Raw genomic sequence first — 12,176 nt, forward strand, 5'->3', positions numbered from 1 at the left:
TAAAAAACCCCCCCATTTTCCTGTGTGATTTGCCTACCTGTTCCCTGAGGAGACGACCCTATTCACCACTATACTCATTCAGTTTTGGTAGTAGGTCTAATATAAATTTTATTTTTGGTGGTTTGACACCCACCACTACTCGAGCTCGAGCTCGAGTTTTGAAATAAATCTATAATTTTTTTTAAAAATATATAATATATAATATAATATAAATATATAATATAAATAAAATATGAAAGCTCGATTAAGCTCGGCGAGTACTTGAATACTTATTTCTTGAGCTCGAACTCGACTTGTTAAATTTAACGAGTAGCTCGAGGTCGAACTCGAGCTTGATTTTACCGAGTTCGAGTCAAGCTTTTGATGCTAGCACCCCTACTCGGGAACAGGTTTTTTTTTAAGTGGTGGAGTCTGATACAAAATGATGACCCTCAATTCAGGGATCTTTCATGAAATTTATAACGAGTTGCTGGATTAAAAAATACGACACCAAATCCATATGCACCCTCAACAAATCCATCCATCGCCAAATTGCTGACAGAGATTGGAGTTGTTTTAAAGTTTTTAAAATTATTTTTCTTTATTTTTTATGTTATAACTTTATAGCCTATAAATAGGCATATCTACAACTTTTTGTAATAATTAACTCTTTTGACAATTACATGAAATTTGATACTTTTGTGTTGGGTTTTGTTATTTTGTATTAATCTAACATTTTCATATTAGATTCTAGTTTGATTCTTGTTATTTTGGGGTTCTGATCGTATATCAATCCTTGATTCTTTTCTATGCAATTAGTGCATCAAACTATTTCTATTAATTCACTTCCATTGCCGCGTCATAAGGACAACCAACTCTTCAGGAATACGAATTTAATTTTTTTTTTTACTAAGGTCTCAAGTAAAGTTAAATTTTAAATTTATCCCTAACAGCCAGGAAGCCCCTTCTTAAGAGACATTCATTTTGAGAAATGTTAATCGCATTCTATTTTTTGTTAATCACATTTTTACTATCATTTTTATTATATGATTTTCATTTGTTAGACTATATGATAAAAAAAAAGTCATGAGAGTGTAATTAACAAAAAAAAAAATAGAATGCAATTAACATTTCCCTTCATTTTTAATGAAGTCATAAATTTTTCTGAGAAGCAGTGTCTTTTTTTTTTTTCCCGACTAAATGTGCAACTTTATGTGATATTCAATAAGCATGTACAAGGACATCAAAAGTAAACATCTATAGTTCCCATACCATTTACCTTTAGTATTTAACCATCAAAAACTTGCAAAACACTAAGGAGTGATGGCCCATTCCGTAATCCATAATGATGTCCCAAGTAGATTTCGTCAGTGGAACTTTCTTCCGGAAGAGGGGCAGGATCGGTTGCTTCCTGGCAGTTCATGACCAAGATTTGGTCAAAAAAATTTGTAAGATTCAAATTTCATCTTGTATCTCGTTTTTAACAATATATGTGGGACTTACAAAATTTTTTTTTGAGCTACATTGTTAAAAGTAAATTACATCATATACAAATAAAGTTACGTCGTGTGCGAAATACACATAACCTTCAGGTCTGCAACCGTTCCTACCCTCTTCTAGGTAGCTCCAACATGCCCAACAGTATCCAAGACAGCAGAAAAAATTACTCTGTATGGCAGTGGGATTATGCCCAAAGATGACCCCATTCCTAGCCTTCCATACTCGATAGACCGTAGCAGCCAGGGCTAATCTTTTGAACTTATCGACGAAGGAACTTGACTTCCATGTTGACATATCCAACTGATTTCAACAGAACAAGGGAAACTGCCCCTCTAAACAAAACGCATAGATTGAACCTTTTTCCATACTGCACCGGAAACAACACAAGAAAAGAGTAGACGCAGCCTGGATTCCTCTGCTGGATTACAAAGTACACGCGCAGAAGACCCATGAAACTTCCCACTTTCTCAATCTATCCCCTGTTGCAAGCCTTTTCTTGCACAGCAACCAGAGTATAAATGAGAAACGTGAAATACTTCCTGAATTACAAAGTACACACTCGAACCAAGGTCATAGTATATTCAGTACTATATATATCAACCCAAATGGCTGTGAGAACCGTACACCAAGTTTTATCGAGTTCCTCAGGCTTCCCAGTTGCCTAGACAAACGATCATTGTTGCAATTAACTAAATGGAGCAATATTTATATCACATCTATGCCTAGAAGTGCCTTTCAGCATTCTAATATTTTGGTTCAGATTTCCTCAAATCTCCAAATACATAACCGTGAAAAGCAATATTATCTAGTGCAGCAAATCAACCTGCGACCCGTGATATATAGTATATAGCTGAGGAGTTTAGGCAGCATGGGTGAGAAAGAACTGGAGAAAGAACCGGAGAAAAGGCTCTGTGATGCCGCACTAAAAGGTGACGTTACCCCTCTTCATCAGTTACTTGGAGAAGATCCAGTTGTTCTTGATAAAGCTGCTTTGAACTGCGAGGATAAGAATCCTCTACACATAGCAGCAATGTTGGGCCATGCAGATTTTGTAAAAGCAAACTTACAAGTTCAATCTGCTTATTTTTTGTGCTTGGCCCGTGATCGAGAAGGCAGAAACCCTTTACATCTTGCTGCCATTTATGGCAGATTGACAGTCTTGCAAGTGCTGCTTGATGCCGGATTTGAAGCCGCTGTGGAGAAGACAGATGGGGAAGAGACCATTTTGCATTTGTGTGTCAAATATAATCAGCTAGAGGCCTTGAAGGTGCTAGTCAACCGATTAAAAGATACACAGCTTCCGAAGGGCAGAAGTGAGGATGCTGCTTACTTTTTGTGCTTGGCCCGTGATGGAAATGGCAGAAACCCCATACATCTTGCTGCCATGTATGGCAGATTGGCAGTTTTGCAAGAGCTACTTGATGCCGGATTTCAAGCAGCTCTGGAGAAGACAGACGAGGGAGGGACCATTTTGCATTTATGTGTCAAGTATAATCAGCTGGAGGCCTTGAAGATGCTAGTCGACATCTCAAAAGATGTATGGTTTCAGAACGCCAAAAATGAGGATGGAATGACCATATTACACATGGCCATATACTATCGTCAAAACCAGGTTGTGTTTATTTTCTTTCATTTTTTAATCTTCTTGTGATTTTTTTTTTAAGAAGTAATGGATCTCTATGGTTAAAAAAAATCATTTTATTATAGAAATAATTTCAAAATCATCCCTTAGATTTCTTACAATTTCACCTAACACACTTCTAGGGATAACTTGGGAATAATTTTATCATCAAAATTTTCTTTCAACTTTTCCAATCACTTTTTCTGATGGGGTCTGAACTTGTTACCAAAAACCCCAAAGTAAGGGAGATCACTAAACGGATGTTAAGCAAAATTGTTAAAAGCTTCAAAGGAGGTTTTTGAAATTATTCCTTTAACAACATGTAGCATTATTCTCTCCTAAGGAAATTGAAAGGTACATTTTCCTTTCATTTTCTTATATTTTTGTTCCATTTCCACATTTTGGTGGTTGGAAATTTCTTTTAAACAAAAAATGGTTTTAAAACCTTTTCAAGAATCGCACAATTGTACAAGCTCCAAATCTAATTGGATCATTTGAGTTTTTGTAATTTCTTATTTGGCTTGACAACTTCATGTGTCATTACGTTGATTCTTAGTCTAAATTTGTTATTTGAATAAATGTCACGAACAATATCCGAATGGTATCCAAATTGGGTTACCTATATGGATAAAGAAAAGATTGGATTTTCAATGGGCACCAAGATCATCTGACAATCTCTTGTAATTGTCATTAAATGTTTATGCTTTCAAAGATTAATTACGTGACTATCAAATCCAGATGACCACATATTTTGTTTGACATAAAAGATCCTTGGCGCTCTAAAATAATACAAAAGTACCAAGGAACAACCAAATGGAACCACCCTTGATCTAGATTTTAAAGCTAAATTGCTAATTCGGAAATGCAGACGATCAAATACTTGCTTGATAGCTCCCAAGTTTGGGTGAAACAGCAGGATGCAAAAGGCAGAAATGCTTTATCACTTTTGCGGGGTCAAGAGAACTTCGATACCGAAATTGAAAGCTCTCTTACGTCGATCGGTGCCATTACAGGAGGCCGCGACCCAGGAGAGTACCAGGTGATGCTCAAAGAGAGAAGTAATGCAATGATGGTAGTGCTCTCACTCATAGCAACCATGGCCTTTCAAGCTGTGGTAAGCCCTCCAGGAGGGTTGTGGCAAGATGACTTAAAGGAAGGACCAAATCCACACTGAGTAGGAGAACCCATCATGGCACAAACCCATCCCACCTATTACCGGTATCTGATTCGGGCAAGTACCGTTGCATTTGTTTCATCGTTAAGCACAATTGTCTTGCTCATAAGGGGGTCAGCCATGTATCGCTCCCGTGCTTCGCACTTACAGATACTTTTGTCTTATTTGATGGGGCTGGCAATTGCAACCGTAGCATTGACTTATGCTATATCACTAGTTGCGCTGGCACCAAAACACACGAGAGAGGTTTTTCTAAATTTCATTTTCTCCCACACCAAAATTTTATCTTCTCTCTTTCATCTTCAATACTCAATTTTTTGATCTCCTGTCTAATTTCTCCAACTTTGTTCTTATTTGCTCACTCTCAATTTGTCTATATTATATTTTTTACTTAATTCATCTAATATCTATAATTATAGGTATTGGATTATTACTTGCAAACTTTTTTTTTTACTTATTTGCTATCAAATGACAAGTTATTGTGGTGATAGCTCATCTTCAAAATCAACAAGGGCAAAAAAATTTGTTGCAATGTTGATGATGTTGATATTCCAACTCAAGGACAATCTCCTCGCGTGTAGGGGCACTTTCTCTCTCTAAAAAAGAGAGCAACTCTTCCTTTTGTGGGAGCTTTCAAAAGTTCCGACAGTCCCAAAAGATTCAATCTTTGTATCTTTCAGACAAGGTTTTAGCGTTAAATACATTGTTCTAAGTGCATTTTGGTCGGATCCCTTTCATAGTAATTGGAGCTGAAGAGTCTTTACTAAGAGCAGAATTCCTAGCATCGCTGTTTGAGATCGTGGAGACCCTTTCAAGCTGTACTACTATGAGGTAACAGATCTACCGGCTAAGACGAAGTTCCAAGGGAGTGGTTTTGTTTCCGACAGGTAAACTCACTGCCATTCTCTTTTCCTATCTTGTCTGGTATAGTAGGTGCATTAGTGTTAGGTGCATATTGCTCTGTTTCTTTGTCGCCTACCATTCTAACATTTACCTAGAGAAAAGCATATTTTTTTTTTCTTTTCCCTTAGTGGGTTCATCGGGTTTCCTTTGAGGTCAGTGTGGGTGTGAGACTTATACTGGCAGTACCTCATTTAAGCCTAATGGCTGAAGACATTGTGGATATTCTGCAAAGTTTTAATCTCTCGAACAAGGAGCTGCAAGTAACAGAGATGGGGAGCGAGGAGCTATCCTTAGGTATCAAGGAGTGTCAAAGCAGTTTGTTAGGGAAAATAGTGGGGGAGAAGATAGCTAATTACACGGGTGTGAAGAACTTTGTCACAGCAGCATGGGGGTATCCAAGGGATTTGACTGTGGCTGAGTTGGGTCCAAATTTGTTCCAATTTATTGTACCAAAAGACGAAGATAGGGATAGAATAGCTCAGGGAGGCCCGTGGATCTTGGATAACCAATTACTGGTTCTGAACAGATGGTATGAGGGGATTGAAGATGATGAAAAGGCCTTTAATTTAGCACCACTTTGGGTGCAAGTCTGGAATCTTCCAGTTCACTATATCTCAAAGAAGGTGGGGAAGAAAATAGGATCTGTTTTCCACCTGGTAAGAGACGTCATTATACCACAAACTGGGGGAAAGGAAGGAAGACACCTCAAGCTAGCTGCATTAGTGGATATTACTCAACCTCTCCTGCGAGGGACAACCATCGAAGTGGCAGGGGTAGCAAAATGGGTTCAGTTTAAATACGAGAGATGTCCGAACTTTTGCTATAGGTGTGGCAGAATAGGGCACAGTGAGAGATCTTGTGGAATGGGTGTGAGTGGGAGGGAAGGTAAAAGGGATAATTAATATGGGAATTGGATGAGGGCAGGGCATGCAAATGGGATGATGTCTGCTCAGAAAAAACATACAGGGGTGGTTTTTAACCCCCAAAGGAGCCACTGGAGTTATCAGAATGGGGAATGGATAGAGAAAGAATGTCCAGGGACTCAAGTACATGGTGGTTCCAGAGGAGTGGAAGAGGAGTGTGAGAGAGAGACAGTCCTGGAATTGGGAGGAAGCTAGCGGGATGAACAACCAACTGATCAGAGGGAGGTAGTGGTGGCAACAACCTCCAATTCAGTATCTGTTTCAAACATGGAGGGTGTTGAGGAAACTGAAGTTCTAATACCCAATTCTGGTGGGGATATAACCCATGCAGGGGAAGTAAAGGGTGGTAACGAACAGGGTGGGAGGACTTCTATGATGGTAGATAGCGATCTTGAGCATATACTGAGGGAGCAAGGGGTTCAGCAAAACATACAGGGGTGGTTTTTAACCCCCAAAGGAGCCACTGGAGTTATCAGAATGGGGAATGGATAGAGAAAGAATGTCCAGGGACTCAAGTACATGGTGGTTCCAGAGGAGTGGAAGAGGAGTGTGAGAGAGAGACAGTCCTGGAATTGGGAGGAAGCTAGCGGGATGAACAACCAACTGATCAGAGGGAGGTAGTGGTGGCAACAACCTCCAATTCAGTATCTGTTTCAAACATGGAGGGTGTTGAGGAAACTGAAGTTCTAATACCCAATTCTGGTGGGGATATAACCCATGCAGGGGAAGTAAAGGGTGGTAACGAACAGGGTGGGAGGACTTCTATGATGGTAGATAGCGATCTTGAGCATATACTGAGGGAGCAAGGGGTTCAGCAATTTCAACAGCCAGCTTTGGAGGTGGCAAATAATGGCCTGTTACTTACACAGGTTGATCAGGTGAGCATGGCTACAAAGCAAAAGGGAATTAGGAAGCAGCTTCGAAGGGTTCAAAAGCCTTTAAGATCACCTAGCAATAGAAGACAGGATCTAAAAGGAATTAGTATCAACCTGGGGAATATTAAATACCAAGACAAGAGGAAAAGTACAGAAGTGGATGTGGCTATGGAAAACGTTGAGGAGGAAGGACATGAGATGAAACGAAATAAACTAGGGGCTGAGGGGGAAGGGTCCATCCCTAATAGGACCCCAGGATCCAAATGAGAGTTCAGGTGTGGAATTGTCAAGGAGTGGGGAGCCCCTTGACAATTCCCCAGCTGAGAGAGGTTAATAACCTCTTCTCCCCAAGTATGGTGTTTTTAAGTGAGACCAAGAATAGAACAAAATACATGAAAAAAGTGAAAAACATTTTAAGATTTGATGAAATGGTTGTGGTGGAGGCAATGAATAAGGCAGGAGGATTGGCTCTTCTTTGGAAAGATGAGGTGAAAATTATAGAGGTTTTGAGGACTGCTTTTACCATAGAAGCGCATGTGGAGGACCCGGAAGTGAACACTGATTGGTGGTTTGTAGGCATCTATGCAAGTTGTGATGATCAGTTCAGAAAACAACAGTGGGAAGTTATAGAAAGGAAGAAGAGTTTGTGGGGAGAAAAATGGATGATAGCAGGAGACTTTAATGATATTGTATCTAATGAAGAAAAATGGGGAGGAAATAGTCGACAGGAAAGCAGCTTTCAAGACTTCAAGCAATTCATTAATGGGAATCAGTTGATGGATATTGGGTTTGTTGGACATCCTTGGACTTGGTGTAACAATTGGGATCAAGAAGGAGAAATCAAACAGAGACTGGATAGAGGTTTTTGTAGCTACTCCTGGTCAAAGGTGTATGAGAAAGTTCAGTGTACTCATATTGACTCATATGCGTCTGATCATAGTATTCTTTTGTTCGATACTAAGATGAATCTTGGTAAGAGGAAGAAGAGATTCTACTTTGATAAGAGGTGGCTTAAAAGAGAGGATATAGGGGAGGTAATCAAGTCGGCTTGGGAGCAGGAAATTGATGGATCTAGGATGTTCCAAGTGGTTAAGAAGCTCAAAAACTGCCGAGTAGCTCTACTACAATGGAGGAATAACTTCCAAGCAAATGCAAGAGTGAAAACTGAGCAGATAAAAAACCAGTTGAGTGATCTGAAGTCTTCTCTAGGTAGCACCAGCAAGGATTGTAAGGATTCTCTAAAAAAATAGTTAAAGGAAGCCTACAAAGAGGAAGAGTTGTACTGGCTTCAAAAATCGCGGATACAATGGCTTAGGGAGGGTGACAAGAACACGAAATTTTTCCATGCCTCGGTACAAGGTAGGAGAAGGAGAAATAGACTGAACAAACTTCAGCGAGAGGATGGTACTTGGACTGAGAGTGAGCAGGCAGTGAGCAAGGAGATTGCAGAATACTATAGGAATCTGTTCAACAGTAATGACGTCGGGGACTTAACTGAGGTACTGGATGGTATACCCCATACTATCACTGATGAACTCAATGGAAATCTGATGAAACCAGTTTTGGAAGAAGAAATAAAAGCTGTAATTTTCTCTATGAACCCAGATAAATCTCCTGGGGTTGATGGTACGTCACCACTTTTTTTCCAAAAATTCTGGACTACCATCAAGAAAGAAGTGGTAAAGGCAATCCAAACCTTTTTTCATACAGGCCACCTCTTGAAAAGTGTTAACCATACGGTGATTACTCTCATCCCCAAACTGCTTAATCCCACATCTTTGAATCAGTTAAGACCAATTAGTCTTTGCACTACCATATATAAAGTCATTGCTAAAATTCTTGCAAATAGGCTCAAAGGTGTTTTACATTGCTGCATTTGCAAAAACCAATCTGCATTCATCCCCAGTAGGCAAATTCTAGATAACATCTCAGTCTCTCATGAGTATTTGCATTATCTAAATAACAAGAGACAAGGTAAGGATGGGTTTATGGCAGTGAAGTTGGACATGTCCAAAGCCTACGACCGTGTGGAATGGAGTTTTCTTGAGGCCATTATGCAAAAGATGGGGTTTCAGTACAGATGGATAAACTGGATTATGGAGTGTGTAAGAACTGTATCTTACTCCTTCAATATTAATGGGGAGGTGAAAGAGTATGTGATACCCACAAGAGGTATTAGACAAGGGGATCCCCTATCCCCTTATCTGTTTCTCCTTTGCTCTGAAGGATTTTCCAACCTCATTTGGCAGGCTGCACAAACCAGAAAAATTTCTGGGATGAAGATAAGTAGACAGGGTCCTAGTATAACACACCTCTTCTTTGCAGACGACTCTTTGATCTTTTGCAAAGCAAATAAGGATCAGGCTACGGAATTAATGAGGGTGCTGCAGATGTATGCCAAAGGGTCTGGACAACTGATAAATCTGGATAAGTCTTCTATATTATTCAGTAAGAATGTGAGGCTACATCTGAAGCATGAGATTTGTCAAGTTATGGGGAATATGCAAAGTGTTACTCAAGGCAAGTATCTCGGATTACCAATGGTGGTATCAAGATCAAAGCAGCAGATTTTTGGATTTGTCAAATCAAATATACAACAGAGAATGAGCAAGTGGAAAAACAGGTTCTTAAGTACAGCAGGTAAGGAAATTATGCTTAAGTCAGTAGCCTTAGCCATGCTGACGTATACCATGTCCTGTTTTAGGCTCCCATCCAGATTATGTAAGGAACTCAGCTCACTAATGTCAAACTACTGGTGGGGAGAGGCCAATGGAAAGAATAAGGTACACTGGTGCTCTTGGAGGAAGCTCACTCGGAGTAAGAACATGGGAGGATTAGGCTTCAAAGATTTGATGGCATTTAATGCAGCACTTCTAGGCAAGCAGGTTTGGAGACTGATAACGCAACCTAATCTCCTAATCAGCCAAGTTTTGAAGGCTAAATATTTCCCAAGGACTTCCATATTTAGGTGCAAAGTCCCCAATACTGCATCTTGGATATGGAGGAGCCTTATGGGAGCTAGAGAGTTGGTGGAACAAGGAACAAGAAGAAGGATTGGCAATGGAAACAACACCAATATCTGGGATGATTGCTGGATCCCGGGTAATATAAATGGGAAAGTCACGACCAGAAGACATATGGACAATGGACTTCAAAAAGTTCATGAGCTGATCTGCCAGAAGTCATGGAATACGAATCTGGTTTTCAAAAATTTCAATCGACAAGATGCTGAAAGGATTTTGGCCATACCAATAAGCTTATCAGGGAAGGAAGATAGTCATTTCTGGATATACGGGACAGATGGAAACTATACCGTTAATTCAGGGTATAAGCTACAGGTGCGGCAAGAAGGAAGTAAGCACAGCAGAAACCAGGTGGAGGGATCTACTAGTTGGGAGGATCAAACACAAAAGCTATGGAAGGAAGTGTGGAAATTGAAAGTGAAGCATAAACAGAAAATCTTCCTATGGAAATGTCTCAATGATGCGCTTCCAGTGAGAGATCTTATACAAGGCAGAATCAAAGTTGGGGACCCCATTTGCAATAGATGTGGAGAAGATAGGGAAACATTAGAGCATACCCTTTTGAACTGCAGGGAGGCAAAACTGATATGGAAGCTAGCCCCTATCCAATGGGAAGGAATGATGGAGCAACAAGGGAATTTCCGCAACTGGTGGACATCAATCTCAGAAGCCAGGAATAGACCAGAAGGTGGGCAACATATTTCGTTGTCTGTCCATATTCTATGACAGATATGGAAAGCTAGGAATGAGGAGGAATTTAATGGAAAAAAAAAACAGCCTTGGAAGACAATTCAGAAGGCGCATCAGGAATGGTTAGAAATGGTGGCATTAGATACTAAGGAAGCTAGGATGAGCATAGACGAAACAATAGCTCTACAGCAACACAGTTCGCTGTCAGCTTCAGAATATGGGATACTGGAAGTACGGATTGGGGTAACATCAGATATACCCAACCACGCCTTTGGCATTGGAATCAGCCTGACTCAAGGAGATCAAGGACCACACCGAGGATGGGCGCTACGAGCAAGAAGTTCAGGATCAATTCTGGTGGATGAAGCAATTGCACTGAAGCTGGCAATGTGTAAGACAGCCACAACGCAAGCCAGGGAAGTGCAATTCCAAGTGCAAAACCCACAAATCCTTAACAATATTCGCACAAACAGAGTAAGTGAGATTAGATTAGCGACTGTTGTGGATGACATTCTTCAATTAAGCCAATTGTTTCATATGTGCTCCTTTTGCCTAGTTAGAAAAGTTAAGACTCAATTAAGCTACAAGCTTAGCATTCATGCCTTGGGCATTATTTTTGATGAGGAACATTGGTTTCCTTAGTGGTAAATATGCCGCTTGTAAAGGTCAATCAAGCCCTTGCTCGCACTTGTATATCTTTTGTCAAGCAATACAATCAATTATCGTTTCGAAAAAAAAAAAAAAAACCAAAACATACGAGAGGTGATCAATTGAGCAATACAGTTGTGATTGTGCTCATTGTGGTCACGACGTTTAGCAGTAGCATTCGCCGAGTTACCAGATGTTTGTCGAGATTGGGCCACTATCTAAATATAATCAGGTACCAGGTATTTAATTTTACTCATAGGCTGTCTCGCATCTCAACCAATGCTTAAGGTTGCGCTGAGTATAAAGATCGATGGAATGTTTGATTGTCTGTAAGAGTATAAATAACATGGGTGTTCGATGCGCACTCATTGAGAGATGTATCGGGTGTTAGTCTTTTAAAAAAGTGTAATTAATTTGAAAATGTGTTTAAACATAATTATATACTTGTGGTTATACGTATTCACGTAATAAATTAGATTTAATTTAAGTGTATTAATGGGTCATTCCTTAGAAATATCTTAAATAAATACATGATGTATCAATATGTATTTGGAATGTGTTGATAAATACATTATGTATTTTTCAGACAACAAAGTGTTGCGGATGAGCATGTTGTCGATAGCATGTCACCTAATTTATATGGGCAAAACTAGGAAAGCCCTATGAATGTGTTGATGAAATTGTGCCAATAAATTTCTGACTTCTAATACGGCTGCTATTCGTCCCGCCTGAATAGCCTCAAGGACATAAACTTCGCGACAACAACAATCGATCACAAGGAAAGGATAAAGGAACAAGAGCCGATAATGACAGCTGACAAGTAAAATAAAGCTAATAAAT

At 39.7% G+C, this 12,176-nt stretch overlaps 3 protein-coding genes across 3 annotated transcripts; all 3 read left to right on the forward strand.

Moving 5' to 3' along the window:
- Nucleotides 1-2,347: 2,347 nt before the first annotated feature.
- On the forward strand, nucleotides 2,348-4,274 carry LOC113708400 (uncharacterized). The gene is made up of 2 exons (XM_027230858.2): nucleotides 2,348-3,091; nucleotides 3,969-4,274. The coding sequence occupies exons 1-2, from the start codon at nucleotides 2,348-2,350 to the stop codon at nucleotides 4,272-4,274; spliced, it is 1,050 nt and encodes a 349-aa protein (XP_027086659.2).
- Nucleotides 4,275-5,377: 1,103 nt separating this feature from the next.
- LOC140014085 (uncharacterized) lies at nucleotides 5,378-6,295 on the forward strand. Its single transcript, XM_072064479.1, has 2 exons — nucleotides 5,378-6,062; nucleotides 6,144-6,295. The coding sequence occupies exons 1-2, from the start codon at nucleotides 5,378-5,380 to the stop codon at nucleotides 6,293-6,295; spliced, it is 837 nt and encodes a 278-aa protein (XP_071920580.1).
- A 943-nt stretch (nucleotides 6,296-7,238) lies between these two features.
- On the forward strand, nucleotides 7,239-10,724 carry LOC140014086 (uncharacterized). The gene is made up of 2 exons (XM_072064480.1): nucleotides 7,239-8,202; nucleotides 8,335-10,724. The coding sequence occupies exons 1-2, from the start codon at nucleotides 7,239-7,241 to the stop codon at nucleotides 10,722-10,724; spliced, it is 3,354 nt and encodes a 1,117-aa protein (XP_071920581.1).
- Nucleotides 10,725-12,176: the final 1,452 nt, after the last annotated feature.

Source organism: Coffea arabica, chromosome 9c (assembly GCF_036785885.1).
Source record: "Coffea arabica cultivar ET-39 chromosome 9c, Coffea Arabica ET-39 HiFi, whole genome shotgun sequence".
Classification (NCBI taxonomy): Eukaryota; Viridiplantae; Streptophyta; class Magnoliopsida; order Gentianales; family Rubiaceae; genus Coffea; species Coffea arabica.

Coding starts and splice junctions, on each gene's coding strand:
- LOC113708400 (XM_027230858.2), top strand. CDS start 2,348: ATGGGTGAGAAAGAACTGGAGAAAGAACCGGAGAAAAGGCTCTGTGAT. Junction 3,092..3,968: donor TATACTATCGTCAAAACCAG/GTTGTGTTTATT, acceptor TCGGAAATGCAG/ACGATCAAATACTTGCTTGA.
- LOC140014085 (XM_072064479.1), top strand. CDS start 5,378: ATGGCTGAAGACATTGTGGATATTCTGCAAAGTTTTAATCTCTCGAAC. Junction 6,063..6,143: donor GGGTGTGAGTGGGAGGGAAG/GTAAAAGGGATA, acceptor AAAAACATACAG/GGGTGGTTTTTAACCCCCAA.
- LOC140014086 (XM_072064480.1), top strand. CDS start 7,239: ATGAGAGTTCAGGTGTGGAATTGTCAAGGAGTGGGGAGCCCCTTGACA. Junction 8,203..8,334: donor AGGTAGCACCAGCAAGGATT/GTAAGGATTCTC, acceptor CCTCGGTACAAG/GTAGGAGAAGGAGAAATAGA.